This window comes from Lipotes vexillifer, unplaced genomic scaffold (assembly GCF_000442215.2).
Source record: "Lipotes vexillifer unplaced genomic scaffold, Lipotes_vexillifer_v1.1 scaffold216, whole genome shotgun sequence".
NCBI lineage: Eukaryota > Metazoa > Chordata > Mammalia > Artiodactyla > Lipotidae > Lipotes > Lipotes vexillifer.
In genome coordinates, this window is record NW_006779100.1 from 3,266,292 (window position 1) to 3,281,191 (window position 14,900).

The 14,900-nt window shown below is 58.8% G+C and overlaps 1 protein-coding gene across 2 annotated transcripts in view; it reads right to left on the reverse strand.

The window, feature by feature from the left end:
- The window catches only part of MYO18A (myosin XVIIIA), an 84,790-nt gene that overhangs the window by 15,418 nt on the left and 54,472 nt on the right, over nucleotides 1-14,900 (reverse strand). For both annotated transcript variants that reach the window (XM_007452437.1, XM_007452436.1), the window contains exons 20-34: nucleotides 12,065-12,130; nucleotides 8,889-9,017; nucleotides 8,033-8,176; nucleotides 7,554-7,643; nucleotides 7,302-7,421; nucleotides 6,992-7,103; nucleotides 6,433-6,560; nucleotides 5,937-6,091; nucleotides 4,009-4,132; nucleotides 3,720-3,920; nucleotides 3,061-3,171; nucleotides 2,483-2,587; nucleotides 2,069-2,215; nucleotides 1,592-1,705; nucleotides 120-236 (exon numbers count right to left, since the gene is read on the reverse strand). In XM_007452437.1, coding sequence (XP_007452499.1) covers nucleotides 120-236; nucleotides 1,592-1,705; nucleotides 2,069-2,215; nucleotides 2,483-2,587; nucleotides 3,061-3,171; nucleotides 3,720-3,920; nucleotides 4,009-4,132; nucleotides 5,937-6,091; nucleotides 6,433-6,560; nucleotides 6,992-7,103; nucleotides 7,302-7,421; nucleotides 7,554-7,643; nucleotides 8,033-8,176; nucleotides 8,889-9,017; nucleotides 12,065-12,130 — 1,863 coding nt within the window. The remainder of the gene's footprint in view (nucleotides 1-119; nucleotides 237-1,591; nucleotides 1,706-2,068; nucleotides 2,216-2,482; nucleotides 2,588-3,060; nucleotides 3,172-3,719; nucleotides 3,921-4,008; nucleotides 4,133-5,936; nucleotides 6,092-6,432; nucleotides 6,561-6,991; nucleotides 7,104-7,301; nucleotides 7,422-7,553; nucleotides 7,644-8,032; nucleotides 8,177-8,888; nucleotides 9,018-12,064; nucleotides 12,131-14,900) is intronic.

Genomic DNA, 14,900 nt, shown 5'->3' on the forward strand with positions numbered 1-14,900 from the left:
ACCCACACCCACACCCCCCCCCCCCCCCCCCCGAGGAAGCGGCTGTGCCAGGGACCTAGAGGAGGACCAGGGGACAGTGCTTCTGCGGGGTGCAGTGGGGCGCTCCTGGGCGGGGGTACCTGAGCCACGGCTGCCTTGTGCCTCTTCATCAGCTCGTTCATGTCCTCCTGATCCTCCTCCAGCCGGCTCTGGATCTCATTCTTCTCACGCTGAAGGCGGCTCAGCTGCTCCTCCAGCTGGACAGAGGTGGAGACAGATCAGAGAGCATCAGGCCTGGCCTGCCTGATGGCCCTTGGTGGAAAGACTGAACCTCCCCAGGCCGCCTCCAATGGGACGGGGTGATGATAGGGCCAGGCCCACCCGTTGGAGGAGGTTCCAGGACCAATGATGCTCAGGGAACTGCCTGTCCTGCTGTGGGCCAGGGAGCTGAGGGAAAAGGGCTGTCTCTGCAGCTCAGGCAGACCCTAGGCTAAATGACAGCTGCTTTCTGACAGCTCTTTGGAGGCTAATGAGAAGGCAGAAAAGGTCTGTCCAGAACCAACGACCCATCATCCTAGCACTAGCGTTCAGGCCCTAACCTGTGCGCACTCTGCCCCCTTCAGGCCCCAAGGAAGGACCCCTCAAATCTGTGAAACTCTCTTGGCATGTTTCTCCTGGGACTGGCTGCTCCCTGGCCATCCAGCGCCCACAGCCAAGTCCACTCCTGGCGGCGGGAGGAGAAGAGACAGCCAACAGCAGCTTCAGGAAATGAATGAATCTATTAGCCTGTAATTCCAAACCAAAATGACTGCGTTGGCTCCTTCTCTGCCCCATCCATCTTGTTACCGGGACGTGGGGAGCTGCGGAAGACTCCGCCAAGAAATTTATTAACTCGGATTTAAATAAAATGGTAATTTTATAACAGCCCTTTTTAACACAATTAAGGAATTTGAATTACTCACCTGAAAACTGCTGAGGAGCATAAATGTCACGGGGATAAATCAAGCCCAGGAGATTGGCATCTCTCAGCAGTCAGGTGACTAGCTGGGGGGCCAGGGAGCCCAGAGCCAAGCCCAGCCTCCTCCCCTGCCCCATTCCCCGCCTGAGGAGGTACCGATATCCCAGTAATGAGTGTTCGGCCGATGGATGGGCCGTGGGAGAGGTGGGGAATTAAAAGCGAGGCATTAAATAAGCGCTCTAATTAGCTGCCGCCTGGGCTTGTCAGTGGGCTGGCCAGGGGCAGGGGAGGGAAACGGAGCCATCCCATCTTCTTATCGGTGCTTCTGCTAATCTCTAGGTACCTGTTTACATCCCTCAGCCACATTTGCTGCCTTTATTTATGGTGTTGGGGCCTGTGGCCAAGCACCCACAGACAGGTGGTTAAACAGGGAGATGGGCCCTTGCTGGCTCCCTCCTCCACCTCACCCCCTCCCAGGCCTCTGCTCTGAGTGGGGAGAGGCAGAGGAAGGGAGGCCCGCTCTCGCCGTAGAAAGCCCCGGTGTGAAGGGACCGGGCTGGGGAATGAGCCCTGTTTGGGGTAAAAGCAGCCACTGTCACAGCTCCATTCTCCCTCAGCCCCCCGAATCTGGCCCGGCACACCCCGCATCCTCACCGCCGTCTTGGCTTTGGCGATGTCGTCAATCTGCAGGTGCAGGTCTTCGATCTCCACCTCCATTGCTTTGCGCGCTTTCACGGCTGCTGCACAGGTGAACTCTGACTCCTCCAGCTGGACAGAGAGCCACCCCCGCCCCAGGGAGAGACGTCAGCCGTTCCCTGGGGGCAGGAGGGCTGTGCAGGAGGCTCTCAGGGGAGAGAGAACCCAGGAGCTCTCCTTCTCCTCTGTTTACTTCAGACCCCAGGGCTGTGATGTGTTGTGTGTGTACCGGCATCTCCTCCCGTGACAGGGGTGGTGGATGCTAAGCCCGTCCATACCATCCGGGGCTTGACAGTCATGCATATAGCATGCGCAGACCCTGGGGAGTCTGGCTTCTCCCCACTTCCCTGTCACCTCCCTTCCCGAGGACTCAAGAACCACTGACAGGGGCAGGAGGGAGAGAGAGAAAGCGGATGACTTCCTGTCTGCAGGCACCTGGTTCTTCAGCTGGGCGATCTCCCTCTTGCTGGGTGCGTTGTTCTTCAGGTGGTCCAGCATGATCTGAGCATCTGCCAGCAGGGCCTTGGTGCGCTTCAGGTCTTTCCGGAGCCGCTTCTCTGACTCAAAGTCTCGCTGGTTCACCTGGGTGGACACCAGAAGCTGGGGCTCTGGGCTCTGCCCCGGGGCCTCCTCCTGTCTTCCCCAAGCCCACTCCTCACCCTACCCTCACTCTCAGAGATGCCTAATGAGCAATGACAGAGGAGGTGCCAGGATTATGCCAGCTGGTGGGAAACCCCAGTGTGCAGTGGATGTGATCACCCATCCCACAGGTGATGACAGCGGGCCCTACGGAACCAGCACCCGTCCTGTTCCCAGCTCTCCCTGCGGCAGCCAGCAGTCTCCGCTCACCTGGTCACTGAGCGTGGCCACCTTGTTCTCCAGCTCCCGCTTTTCCCGCAGCACCTTCTGCTTGTCCTCATACTCCTCCTCGAGCTGTACTTCCATTTGCTTTAACTGGGAACAGGGGCCCATTCGTCCCTTCAGTGTCTGGTGCCAGCCAGCCCCTTCCCTGCTGGATCCTCCCACCCCGCGAAAAGAGTGGGGCGGCGCTGAGCATGGATGACCCCAGAGGGGCAGACCCTGAATTCAAAGTTCCTAGGGTTTCAAAGCAGCCTGGGAGGGAGAGGAGCGACGGCAGGCCATGCACAGGGGCCCAGGCCCGTGTGGGAGCCCTTGCTCCAGAGCCCTTGTGCCTGCTTCTTGGCACAGAAAGCAGGGGGGCATTAACTCCTCAAGGGCCTGAGCTTCTCTACAGACCCTGAGAACACACATCCCAGCCAATGCCAGGATCCCGAGCGGAGATTCCTGGTCCTGAATAGCAATGGAAAATGGTGTGGCTAAGGTAAAGAAACAGAAAAGCCCTTACTTCAAAGCAGTGATGGGGGAACCGGCATTTATATTAGACAGGTAAGTGCCCATTGCTTTACCTTTTTCTGACACGACTGCCGGGCCTCCTCCACCTCCTCATCCCGACTCTCCATCTCCTTGGAATGGGTCTGCCTCATCCGCTCCATCTCCATCTCGAGCCGCAGCTTGGCCTGGAGGTGGGTGGGAGTAGGGACTGGGTTTCTTTCCCAGCAGCACCCTGACCCCTCCCCACTGCACCCTCATGGGCCGCTCTCCCCAGGCTTGGGAGCAGGGAACGTCTCCCTTTGCTCCCACCTTGTTTCTATGGCAAGTGGCTTCTCCAGAGAAGCTGAACTCCTTTCCTAGATGTCTGGCACAGGCCCAGAGAAGGCTGCTGGGGGTGGGGGCAGTCCTGCAGCTTTTCCACTTGGCCTCCAGGCTCTAGCTCCCTGAACTGACACGGTAGCTCAGTGGCAGGCTGGATGGGCTCATGGCCTTCCTGCTGCCATGCACTCTGAGCCCCTCACCAGTGGAGGTCAATTAAGATCTGTTCTTGTGGAAAGTACCATGAAAGCTTAATTATCTTGACACTGTGGTTGGCACGGATCAGGTGCTCCCTCAATACTTTGTGAATAAGAGAAGGAATGATCGACTGAATTTGGGATCTTGTCCTCCTCTGGCCCACACCCCGGGGTAGCTGTGGGGACGGCAGTGCCTTCCTCAGCCAAGCCCTCAGCACCTGCTCCAGCATCTGGATGGTCCCCGCCTGCTCATCCAGCTCCTCCTCCTGATCCTTGACCTTGGCCTCCAGGTCTCGGAGCTGTTTCTTGACCTTGGCCAAAGAGGCCTCATCCTTGGACTCTTGGGAAGAAATGTCCTGGAGCTCAGCCTCCAATGACACAACCTTCTGGGTGAATCCCGCAATGTCCATGTCTTTCTCCTGGAGCAAAAGAGAAGATGAGGCTGGCCCTGCGCTGGCCCGAGCCTGTGATGGGGTTGGGGTATGGATGATGGGAAGCCCCACGCACCTCCATTTGCTGCTTCAGGCTGAAAGCCTCGGCGAGGAGCATGTCCTTTTCCCGCTGCAGCTTCTCCCGCTGCAGCTTCTCCCGCTGGGCCTCCTCATGCGCCTGCGAGAGCTCACTGTCAAACCTGCGAGGGAGCGTGGCCATGGTGGCTCCATCAGATAAGGGAAGAGTCCAGGTCTCCAGCACCCAGAGGCTGCCAGGAAGTGGTGCCACAGATATGGACAGGACCCAAGTCAGGGGGAATCATGCAGCCCGAACTTGGGGCCAGTGGTCAGGTGACATTCAGGGGTTACAGGTCAGGCCACGTAGGCCCTGCTGAGCAACCTCGTCTGGGATGGGGTGGGTAGGGATTTCATCAAACAGGTCCAAGGAGCCTTTTCACCAGATGGGCCTCAGAGGGAACCACAGACTGCTTCCAGGGAAGAGGTGGACAGCCTCTCCTCTGGCATTAAGTCTCAACCTTTTCCCTTTCAACAGATCAAAGAATGGAAAGAAGGACCAGGGTGAGGGCAGAGCGGGCATCAGAAAGGGCAGAAATGGATGTCCTGCCTTGTCTAACTCACTTTCTACAGTTCAGTTTGGCAACTTTAGATGGAGCAGCTGGCTGCTGCCCCACCTCTGAGCACCAGGCCCTGGCCAGGCCCACCTGCCCCAGCAGCACCCTTGTCACCCCCAGGACACCCCACACCAGGCTGGAGGCCCCAGTCCCACTGTGCCCGGCTGGCAGCGTGCTTCAACGGGCACACGGTCCACGGTCGGGGGCCTCTTTCTTCACTTCTCCACTTCCCAGCCTTCCATTTCCTGCCCAGTGACGCTACAGAAGGAGCAAATTGCTGAAATTCCTCTCACCACCTTCGCTGAAGAGCTAATCGGCTTCCGGTCCAAAACTGAACAGCTCATCCCCATCCCAACTCCACATCAAAAAAAAAGTAAGTAAACTCCGGGCAGCTGAAACCTAATAAGGTGCCCAGCGGGGAGTGCAGCGAGCCGGTAACTAGGCCGAGCTGGCACTGTCATGGGGGTGCTCTGAGCGGGGGCGGGGTGTCCCGCTAAGGGTGTCTGCCACTAAGTAAAAGGGAAGGTGGGGGTAAAGATGAGAACCAGGGAAGCAGAGAGTCACAGAGCTGGGAGGGAGAAATATAAGGCCTTCCTACCTCCCCTCACTCTCTGCAAAGCAGCAGCCCAGCAGGCCCGAGTGAGCCCAGGAGGCCAAGGGTAACCCTGGGTCACTGAAAGGACTCAGCCCTGCCATCCTCACCCCCAGGGGCGTGGGTGTAGGGCTGCCCCTTCACAAAGGCAACTGGTGCCTCTGCTGAGAACCCGACCCCGGCAGCGGGGAACCGGGTGCCGTTCCCACCCCCTGGGTCACCCTGCTGTTCCCAGGGTGTGAGGGTTCCTCCCTGTTACTAATAGAGGCATCCCGTTCCCATCCCCAGCCAGGGAAATTAATTTAGATTGGATTTTCTACTGTGAGGGCTACACCTGCCCCCCTTTGTGTCATTACATTTACCATAATGAGATGGAAGTGGCACAATAGTTTAACGACACCAGTCAGGAGAGTGTGTTTGTGTAGCTAAGGCAAGGGAGGGATGGGGAGCCGGGCGAGGGCAAGAGGCAGGGCCGCCGTGGAGAGGTTCCTGCACGGGCTCCGGCTGACACCCATCCTTCCTGGCCCCAGGCGGGGTGACAGCACATACTGAGGGGAGCATGTCCGAGAGCGAAGGCCTGAGCAGGCCGTCGGTGGGGCTGTGGTCTGCGTGCTCCTTAGGAGTGAGACCCTGACTCACGTTCCAGGATGAGTGACCATGCAGGCAAAGCCCCTGGCCAAATTCAGGCCCCCTCTTCTCTCCTCCCTGGAGGGAAGCCGGGAACCCTGTCTTGGGCTGCTCTAGGAAGTCCTCTGCATCCAGGGCAGGGGACCCACCCACCTCCTCTGTTTCTTCTCCAGCTCGTGGTTGCGGACCTGCTGGCCCTCCAGGTGCAGCTTGGTGTCCTGCAGCTCGGCCGTCAGCCGCTGGCACTTCTTCTTGAGCTGCTGCAGGGCCCGCTGGCTCTCATCACTATCTGCCTGCAGGTCTCCAAGCTAGGGGGCAAGATGGGGTGCAGGGTCAGCAGCCACTGAGAGGCCCAGAAGCATTGGTCAAAGAGGTGAGGAGAAGGAAGTGGGTGAATGAGGGGGAGATGTGGGGATGAGGGATGAAGTCAGGGTCGTCCAGGGAACCTAAGACACTCTTAACAATAGCTTGCCTTTGGTTGTCCCCCGAACCGAGAGGCGAACATGTCAACCCTCCCCTGTTGCTCCCAGGGCCTGCCTGGCTCCGGCCATTCCCTGGGCCCACACGTGGCGCCAAGCCCCTCCCAGCCCCTCCCAGCCCCTCCCAGCCCCTCCTAGGCACAGACCTCCGCTTCTTCCATCAGACTCACCCGCCTCTCCAGCTGCCTCTTGCTCTGCTGCTCCACCTCCAGCTTGTCCTCAAACTCCTGCTGGAGCCGCTTCTTGGTGAAGTCCACCTCCCGCACTGCTCGCTCATACTTCAGGCGCCACTCGCCACCTGTGGGGTGGGGGCAGACAAGGGAGGACCGAGCTGCTGAGAGTCCCCGAGAAGGGGCTGAGGGGACGAAGGATGGGGCAGCAGGTGGAGTCAGCTGGAGGGACTCAGAAAGGTCCCTGGAATGGTGGCTTCCTCCCAAGGCAGAAGGAGCCACTAGCTGGGAGAAGCCTAGAGAGGGTGATGTGGCCACGTGTGCTGTCTTCTCCCCAGGGACCGGCAGACCGTGGTCCTCAGACATCATCATTATCATGGTTGTTACTGCCCTCCACGATAATCGCCTGCACTTATTGGCACCTCTACCTTCTCATCAATTTATTTCACGTAGCCTTAAAACAGCCCTACAGACAGGAGACAAGGGGTGTGGTTTCCTAGGGGTGGGCATCAGAGCTTGCCACTCAGGCCACTTCCAAGTCTTCCAGCCTCCGACCCACCTGTGTCATCATCATCCACTTCCCCGTTGATCTCAGCTGCCCGGATGAGACGGGCCTCCATCACCTCCATTTCCATCACCTCCGTTTTCTTCTTCAGTGCGTCATACTGGGTCTGCAGAAGAGGAGGCTGTGAGGTAGGCCGTTCCACCCCCTCACGCAGTACCACCCGCGCCCCTGAACCACCGAGACCATAGTCATAAGCTTACCCGGGGCAGACAGGGGTGCTGGGCTGGTGGCAGAGGTGCCACCTATCATTGGGGGAGCAGTGGGCACTAGAGTGCGGCAGCCGCTAGCACGGTCCTGCCCTCACCTGCAGCTCCTTCATCTCCTTCTCAGCCCGGAGCCTCTCAGCGGTCTCCGCGTCCAGCAGCTGGGAGGCGGACTCTCCCGTGTTACGTTCATCCGTCAGCTCCGATGTCAGCTCTGAGATCTGTGGTTGGGGGAGGGAGTCGCCACCAGTTGAACTGCCTGCCTCACTCAGCTGGAATAGCAGTGGGGGGGCCTCCTGGGCTGGGCGCCCTGCGGAGGTGGGCCGGTCTGTCTGGTGCTGGGAGGTACTCACCCGGGTCTCCAGCCGGTCACTGCTGAGCCGCAGCTCGTTCCGCTCCTTCTCCACCTTCTCAAGCTTGCTCCTCAGCTGCTGGATCTCTTCCTAGGGTGCAGTAAGGCAGGCAAAGTGAGCCAGAGGCACTGGGAGAGGTTGGGGCCCAGGAGCTGCACCCTTGGGGTGAATGAAGCTGGTGAAGCTCGGGCCAGGACACAAGGGCACTGGAAGCCACTGCCTCCCTGGGGCTCCATCCCTAGACCCTTCCCCATATGCTGAGGATGCTTGAGGTCTTATCCTAAGAGGATACCCAGGGGCTCAGCCAGCACCCCAGAGGGACGCCTTCTGTTTGCTGGGCATAGTTCAAGGATACCAGCTCTCTGGACTAAACAAAGGAGCACTTGGGAGCCCAAGACAAGCTGGCAAAACTCTTGCCCACGTGGATCAACTACAGCCCTTCCCTCCCAGCAGCGTGGCCTTCCCAGGCTGTTACGTACGTCTTTGTTCCGGATCTGCTCCTCCGACAGCTGTACCTCAATAAGGGGCCGCACCGTGGTGAAGAGCTTCCACCAGGGCCAGTCCTTCACCCCTTTGTTCTTCTTGATGTTCTTCTGCACACAGCGAATGGCCAGGTCTTGGATCTAAGTTGGGGTGGGGCGTGGCACATAGCAGGCTCTCAGTCTTGAGCCCACCAGGACCCTCCCCACCACCAGCTCAGCTGTTGGGCTGCTCCTCTGGCCAACTGACCCTGAGTCAAACACTCCCTAAGCCACCCCTTGCCCCCAGCCTCCCTCCGTCCCTTAGAGACCGGGAGGCAGACAGCCCAGCCCTGGGAGCACCGCACTGGGCGCTAACTGTTCGCCATCATTAGGAATAACTTCGTCTGCTTTATTTGCTGCCTGATTATTTCCAGCACCCCGGCCTAGATGTGCTATAAAACCTAATCTTGCTGAAACACAAGAGTCGGCGGCACTGGCTGTTTTATGGACTTGCTAATAAGAAAAGGAGTCGCTGACGCAGCTCCTTAATCTTCACGGAGCAGCCTATGATCCGGAGCCCACCTTTGCCCGGGCCCTGCTCCCCACCACCCTAGCCCTCGGACCAGGCCACACAGCCCCATCGCTGGGCACACGAGCACTCTCGCTGGCACCGGGGAGCTGCCCATCCCCTGCCCTGGCCCAGGGCATGCTGCCCCTGGGACGTCCAGCCTCTTCTCCCCCAGATAACGATAACTCATAGCCCCACGACCAGCCTCCTGGCCCGCACGTTCCCTCGAGTGTCCCTCCCCCGCCAGGAGCTCAGCTCTGCCCATCTAGGCTGAGGAGTGGGACGGGGATGCCCCTGGAGCAGCACCTTTTTCTTCTTGAAGTGCTGACGGGCCAGGTAGCCCCTGCAGGCTGCCTGGAACAGGGTCAGGTTCCTGCTGGTTTGTTCATCCCGCTGCTCCTCCAGCCGTGCCAGTGTGCCTGCCCGGAAGAACACCTGTGGAGAAGCGGCCCAGGTGAAGGTGGGAGCCTGGGCTGGGGGCAACCCGGCGGAGGAACAAGCAGCTGGCACAGAAAACCAGCAGGCCCAGAGCGTGGCCCCTGGCCTGGGAAGAGCCTGAAAACCCCGGGGTCTAGGAGGAGGGAGGAAGCAAGAGGCTGAGGGAGGAGGGCCAGGCTGGGGGCTGGGGAGGCTTTGGAAGGGGAGGAGCAAGGTGGGAAAGAGATGAAAGGAGAGGGAGGCCGGAGGGAAGGTATGTGGGGCAAGAAGGACGTGAAGCGGCAGCCGGTCATATGGGGAGATGCCCCTCAGCAACACCTATGGTGGCTTCTTCCCCCAGGGCTGCCAGCAGCACTGCCCACGGCCCTGTGCCCACGGCCACTGCAGGCCCAGCCACAGGCCCCAGCCGCCTCTGACCTCCAGCTGCCTGCGATCAGGCGGATGGCGGTGTATGTGTTTAAGAAGGAAAAGGCCCAGGATGCAGTGTGCAGAGAAGGGGGAGGCCGGGGAGGGGGCCCCTCCTCTGCATCCTCCCGGCTCTGTTTCATGTCGGACTGTCTCCTCTTTCATGTGCCAACACCCTGCTCCCACACCCAGGTTTCATCTCGTGAAAGAGCCAGTGGGGTGGGTGAGGGTTGGCCCAGGCGAGGGACCTGTCACACGGGTTTGGGGGCTGGAGGGCAGGCATGAGAGGGAACCGGCTGGATGTCCCCACACCCAGCCCTTCCTCTCACTCTTCGGTGCCCTGAGCTGGGACTGGGTAAAATGTTCTGTGCTAAGAGAAGAAGACGGGGAATCGTCAGGTGAAAAAAGACTCTAGTGTCCTTGCAGAGGGCAAAGGCCATCTAGGTATACACCACTTCCACCTTGCCCAGAAGACAGAAAGTTCCCTTTTGTGGGGCAAAGAGAAGATGTGAACTCCACGGGAAACATCCAGAACCGACAGGCACGGTGTCCCCAGGCCTCCCTCCAGGGAAGAAGTGGGGAGAGAGCCCGCACTTTCTGCTGAGAAAGCTTTGCCTCTGGCAGGAACCTAGTCCCCCGAGGCTGGCCTGGGAGAAAGCCAGCTCAGTCCTCTGCCACACGCGGGGCTGAGCGCCTGGGATCTCCCCGTGGGTCTCGAGCCCTACCTGAGCCTCCATTTCCCACGATGCGTGAGCCTGAGATTCCACAGGGGCTGTGAGAGACCCAAGTCCCCTGAGAGGGTGGGCCAACATGCTAGTGGTCAGTCTGACTAGGCAGAAGTGAGGTGTCAGGGAGGGCGATGGAGAAAGGCCCAGAAATACACCGAGAAGCGAAAGGATGGTCTAGAGTCTAGAGCAGTGGGCCTCAAACCTCTCTTAACCGCTGTACATTTGTGGGGTTGAGTCTTTTTGAGTGTTAGGTGACATCTCAGGGCCATCTCTCCCCGTGAAACACACCTATCCATACACGTTTTACAAACATCAGGAAGCTCTCAGACACCCAAACTTCCTTGCCTGAACCCTCAGGGTCCTGTGGGCTCAGGTTGAGACCCCCTTTCCTCTGAAGCAGTGGGACAAACACACAGGGAATCCTCACTCACCAGCCAGTACTAACCACAGCCCAGAAGCCCTGAAACTTCTCTCCCAAACCAGATGTCAGCAAACATCTGACTTTGCCCCTAATTCTGCTCTGAGCATGAGTGGGCCCTGGGGTTCTCCTGTTTCAGCCAGGCACCTGGGATGATGCAGAAAGTCGGAGATGGCAGCTGGGAAGAGGACCAGTCTGTACGGGCCGCCTTCTACCCAAGACGTACCTTGGAGGAGGTGCCAGCCCCAAGGCCAGCCAGCAGCGGCTCAGCCTGCCAGAGTTGACAGGAGCCCACCCAGGGAGAGAGCAAGAGGCTGCAGTGAAAAATCTGACTGCAGGCCTCCCAGGGAGGAAGCTCAGCTGGCCGCTCCTGGGCTTAGAGACAGGTGGGGAGGAGGCGAGCATGAAGGTGAGCCAGACAACGGCCGAGTCCAAAAGCAGAGAGATGACACGGAGAGAGGGTGGGACCACAGAAGGCACAGAGGACAAGGAAAGAAGCGGAAAATAACAGGACCTGAAACCAAGGAATAGAGACCAGCAGGGACAGCCACGGCCAAAAGGAAAAGGATAAACCAGGGACAGCACAGACAAAGATAGAGGCGGGGGACAGGAAACGGATCCCCAGTGAGGGAGGGGGCAGAGGAACCAAAACCATGACTCAGAGGGCAAAGCAGGGAGAACAGAGCTGACAAGCAATACGCAAGACTTTTTTGCGAGCCCCCACTTCCACCTCATACTCCCACGAGTTCCTTCCCTCTCTGCTGACAGATAGACAGTCCAGAACCCTCCCGGTGGCTCCCAACTGCTCTCGGTCCCACCTTGGCCCTTGAAGCACAAACGTGGATGCCACCTGTCAAGCCTCCCAGCCTCGGGAGAGAGGGGTGCCCAGGCTCCCTGCCCCGCGGGAGGGACGCTCGGCTGGCCCTTTGGTATGGAGCGACGCGGCAGACTGGCACCTGGGGCCGGGTGTGCCTGCCTTTTATGCATGACGTTCCATTCAGGTGAGGAATTCGGCCTGCGGCACAGCCTCACCAAGCCCTGCTTGCTCTCTGGGACCCTGGCAGCCCCAGACGACTCACCCAAGGAGGCTCTGCCTTCCCGCCTCTCCCAGCTCTCCCTTCCGTCTTCCCCATTCCCCACACCAGGACTCAGGCCAATTCCGGGCCACCTTCTGACCCACTCCCTCCTGACATCACAGAGGTGTTCCGTGCACTGAACAAGCCAGTTATTCAGAGGGAGGGAGAGTCACGTTTGCTGCAGCTGGAGTATTTTACTTCCTGGCCCCCAGCCCTGAAGGGGGCAGCTTGAGAGGAAGGGCAGCCCCAGAGTGGCTGGGGGTGGGGGGAAGGGGGCTGGCGGGGGCAAGACCCAGCAGGGGCCCCAGAAGACTCCTGAAGTTGGACTGAGCAGGGAGAGCAGGAGGGGAGGGGCAGCCATGTGGACAAGTGTGACCAGAGAGTGAGGGCAGCTGCCTTCCTGTAGGGACAACTCACCCGGCTCAGGCCCATGCAGCAGCTGCTCTGCTCCAGGTCCAAGGACTCCAGCAGCTCCTCCACCGCCTACAGAGAGATGTCTCTGTCAGGGAGCCCACCCGGGGACTCCCCACCTCCACGCAGGGCTTCTCCCAGTCACTCAGCCCTTCCCGTCCTCCGTTCAGTCCGCTATTTATTCAGCGAGCACTTTCGGTGGCTTCTGCAGCGTCAGGCCCCGTGCTGGATTCCGGGGATATAAAGATGACTGCAAGAGGAACACGCTCTCTTGTTGGGGAGCGAGACAAGAAAATTGGTAAAGTATACAGAGGAGGAGGCATCTAAGCCAGACAAGGGAGCTGCGGAAGGCACTCGGAGGAGGTGTTGCTTGTGCCGTCTTTAGATACAAGTAAGAATTAGCCAAAGTAGGGGTGAGGGCATTTCAGGCAGAGGGACTGGCATGCGCGAAGGCCTGAAAGCATAAGACAGCAGGGAGCACCGAGGAAACTCCAAGTAGTTCAGTATAACTGGAGGGTGGGGCGGGCAGCAGTTAAGGGGCAAGTAGATAGGTGGGCAGGGGCCAAAGGACGTGAGCCTGTGCGTTCCGAGAGCCCCTGGAGGGTTCTCTCGGGGAGGGGCACGGTCAGATTTGCTCTTGATAGAAATCCCACCGGCACATGAGTGGAGGATGCATGGACCCCTTAGGCAGGAACCCATAGGAGACAAGGCTAGAGCCTGACCCAAAGGGAGGAGATGCGAGAGACCTTAAGGAGATGAAGCCTTGCCCGATGTGGGGGGAGGGTTAGACGAGAGGGAGGAAGCTAGGGACACATGGAGGTTTCTGACTTGTGTAGTAATTAGTTACTGGTGCCATTCTCCAAGGTAGGCAATACGAGAGAAAGAGTAGGTTTGGGAGGAGATATAATCAGTCTGGTGTGAGAGTGCTGAGTCTGAGGTACCGTAAAGGCGTAACAGGTAGAGCAGCCCAGAAAGCAGCTAGATAGAAATGCACGTCTGGCGTGGGAGAGAGGCCTGGGCTAGAGGCATTGATCTGGGAGTCATCAATATATATGCGGTAATTGAAGTGATGGGCGGGAATGAGGTTGCCCAGGAAGAGGGTGTAGAATAGAAAACAGAACACGGCCAAGGAGGGAGTCTTAAAGAAGAGAGAGACCTTTACTTCAGGGGCATGTGAAAGAAGGAAGCTTAGAGGGACCGAGAAAGAAAGAACAGAGAGACAAGGGGAAAACCAGGAGTGGCATCAAAGAAGCTGAGCAGAGAATGTTTCAAAAAGAACAGAGCTGTCAACAGTCACATGTTGGCAACAAGCACAGAAAAGTGCCCATTAGCTCTGGCAACATGGAGGGCTTGGGAGGACAAGACCAGTCCCAGGTGTCAGGGGTGGCAACCAGGCAGCTACCGGTGGAGGAATGAAGGGCAATGGAGCGAGGGCAGCAAGAGGAGACTAAGTGTCGATGGTGCAGGGCACGAGGGAGGGTTGACGGATGGCTCCTTTCGGAACGTAACATCTGTGGAACGTTTCTCCACTGAGAGAAGAGCCGGCAGAGGAGAGGCCGGAGGAACAGGAGAGAGAGAAGACGTATCGCTGATGGAGCAGGTCTCCAGAGAGGCCAAAGGGGATTGGTTCCAAAGCACGGGAAGAGGGGACTGGACGAGGGGAGGGAGGACACCTCTCCCACCCAGACAGGAGGGCTGGGGAAGAAGGGGGCACCTGCACAGCAGTGAACAAAGGCAGGAGGAAGTTGGAGCCTCGATTTTATTAGCATTTGGAGGCAAGGTCGACTGCTGGGAAGGTGCAGTGGGGAGGATCTGAGGAGAAAGACGGAGAATGGAATGGCAGAGAAGGAGCTCGGAACAGGGGCCAGGTAAGGATGGAGCACGTGGAAAATGGGGCCCAATGGTCCAGTGAGCCTGGAGACCATGAACCTATAGGAATTCAAGTCCCCGCAGTTGTATAAATTTCTCCCACAGCCCTTTGGGAGCCCCAAGCCGAGGAGAGCAGACATCCAAAGGCGGCCCTTCAGGGCTGGGATTGAGCAGGGAAGGTGCTATGGGAGGCTCAGGAGAGCTGAGGGTGAGGAAAGCCGAGTGACCGGAGGGCTGGACCACGGTGTTGAGACCGAGAGGAAAAGGAAGTGAAGTCAGAAGGGAATGGACAGAGCAGAGAAAATGGAGTGGGGTCCAGAAATGAGCGGTGCTGATGGAGTCATAGAGCGGGTGTCCTGAGAGGAAGAAAGGGGTCAGATGCACAGGTAGGATGTGGTGAGAGATTTCAGGAGCGGAGAACTTCCAGGGATGATGAGGCGCTGGGTGTAGCCATGAGGGGGAGGTGGGAATGGAGGTCAAGGGTGAGAGAGAAGGGGGTGTGGGTGGGTCATCTATAGCCACACCAAGGTCACCCTGGACACTGGCAGGTCCCGGATGGAGAGGGTAGGGAGGTCTTTGAGGCCTCCATCAGTGTGGGTCTGTGACTCGGGGGGCAGCAGGAGGCAGGGGGCTTCCTGCCCTGTTCTGCACAGCATTCTCTCTTTGAGGAGAGCCGTCCTAAGGCCTGAGATGCCTTCCGAGTCAGGCTGAGTGCCTGAGGCCAGAGCACAGTGCAGGAGGGTTCCTCGGCTCAAGGAGCCCTTTGGCTCTCTGAGGAGTTGCCTCTGGGGGTCAAGGTGATAGCCGAGAACGGCAGGGAGACATCCCTTCACACAGCCAGGAATTCACCAACCTGGCTGACAAGGGGCCTGCCCTGGGAGCCTTAGGCTCACCCTGGCACCAGGAAGGTGTTGTCACATCAATCTTCCTCCAAGGAGCGATGCCGGCCCCTCCCCTGGACAGCTTCCTGCTG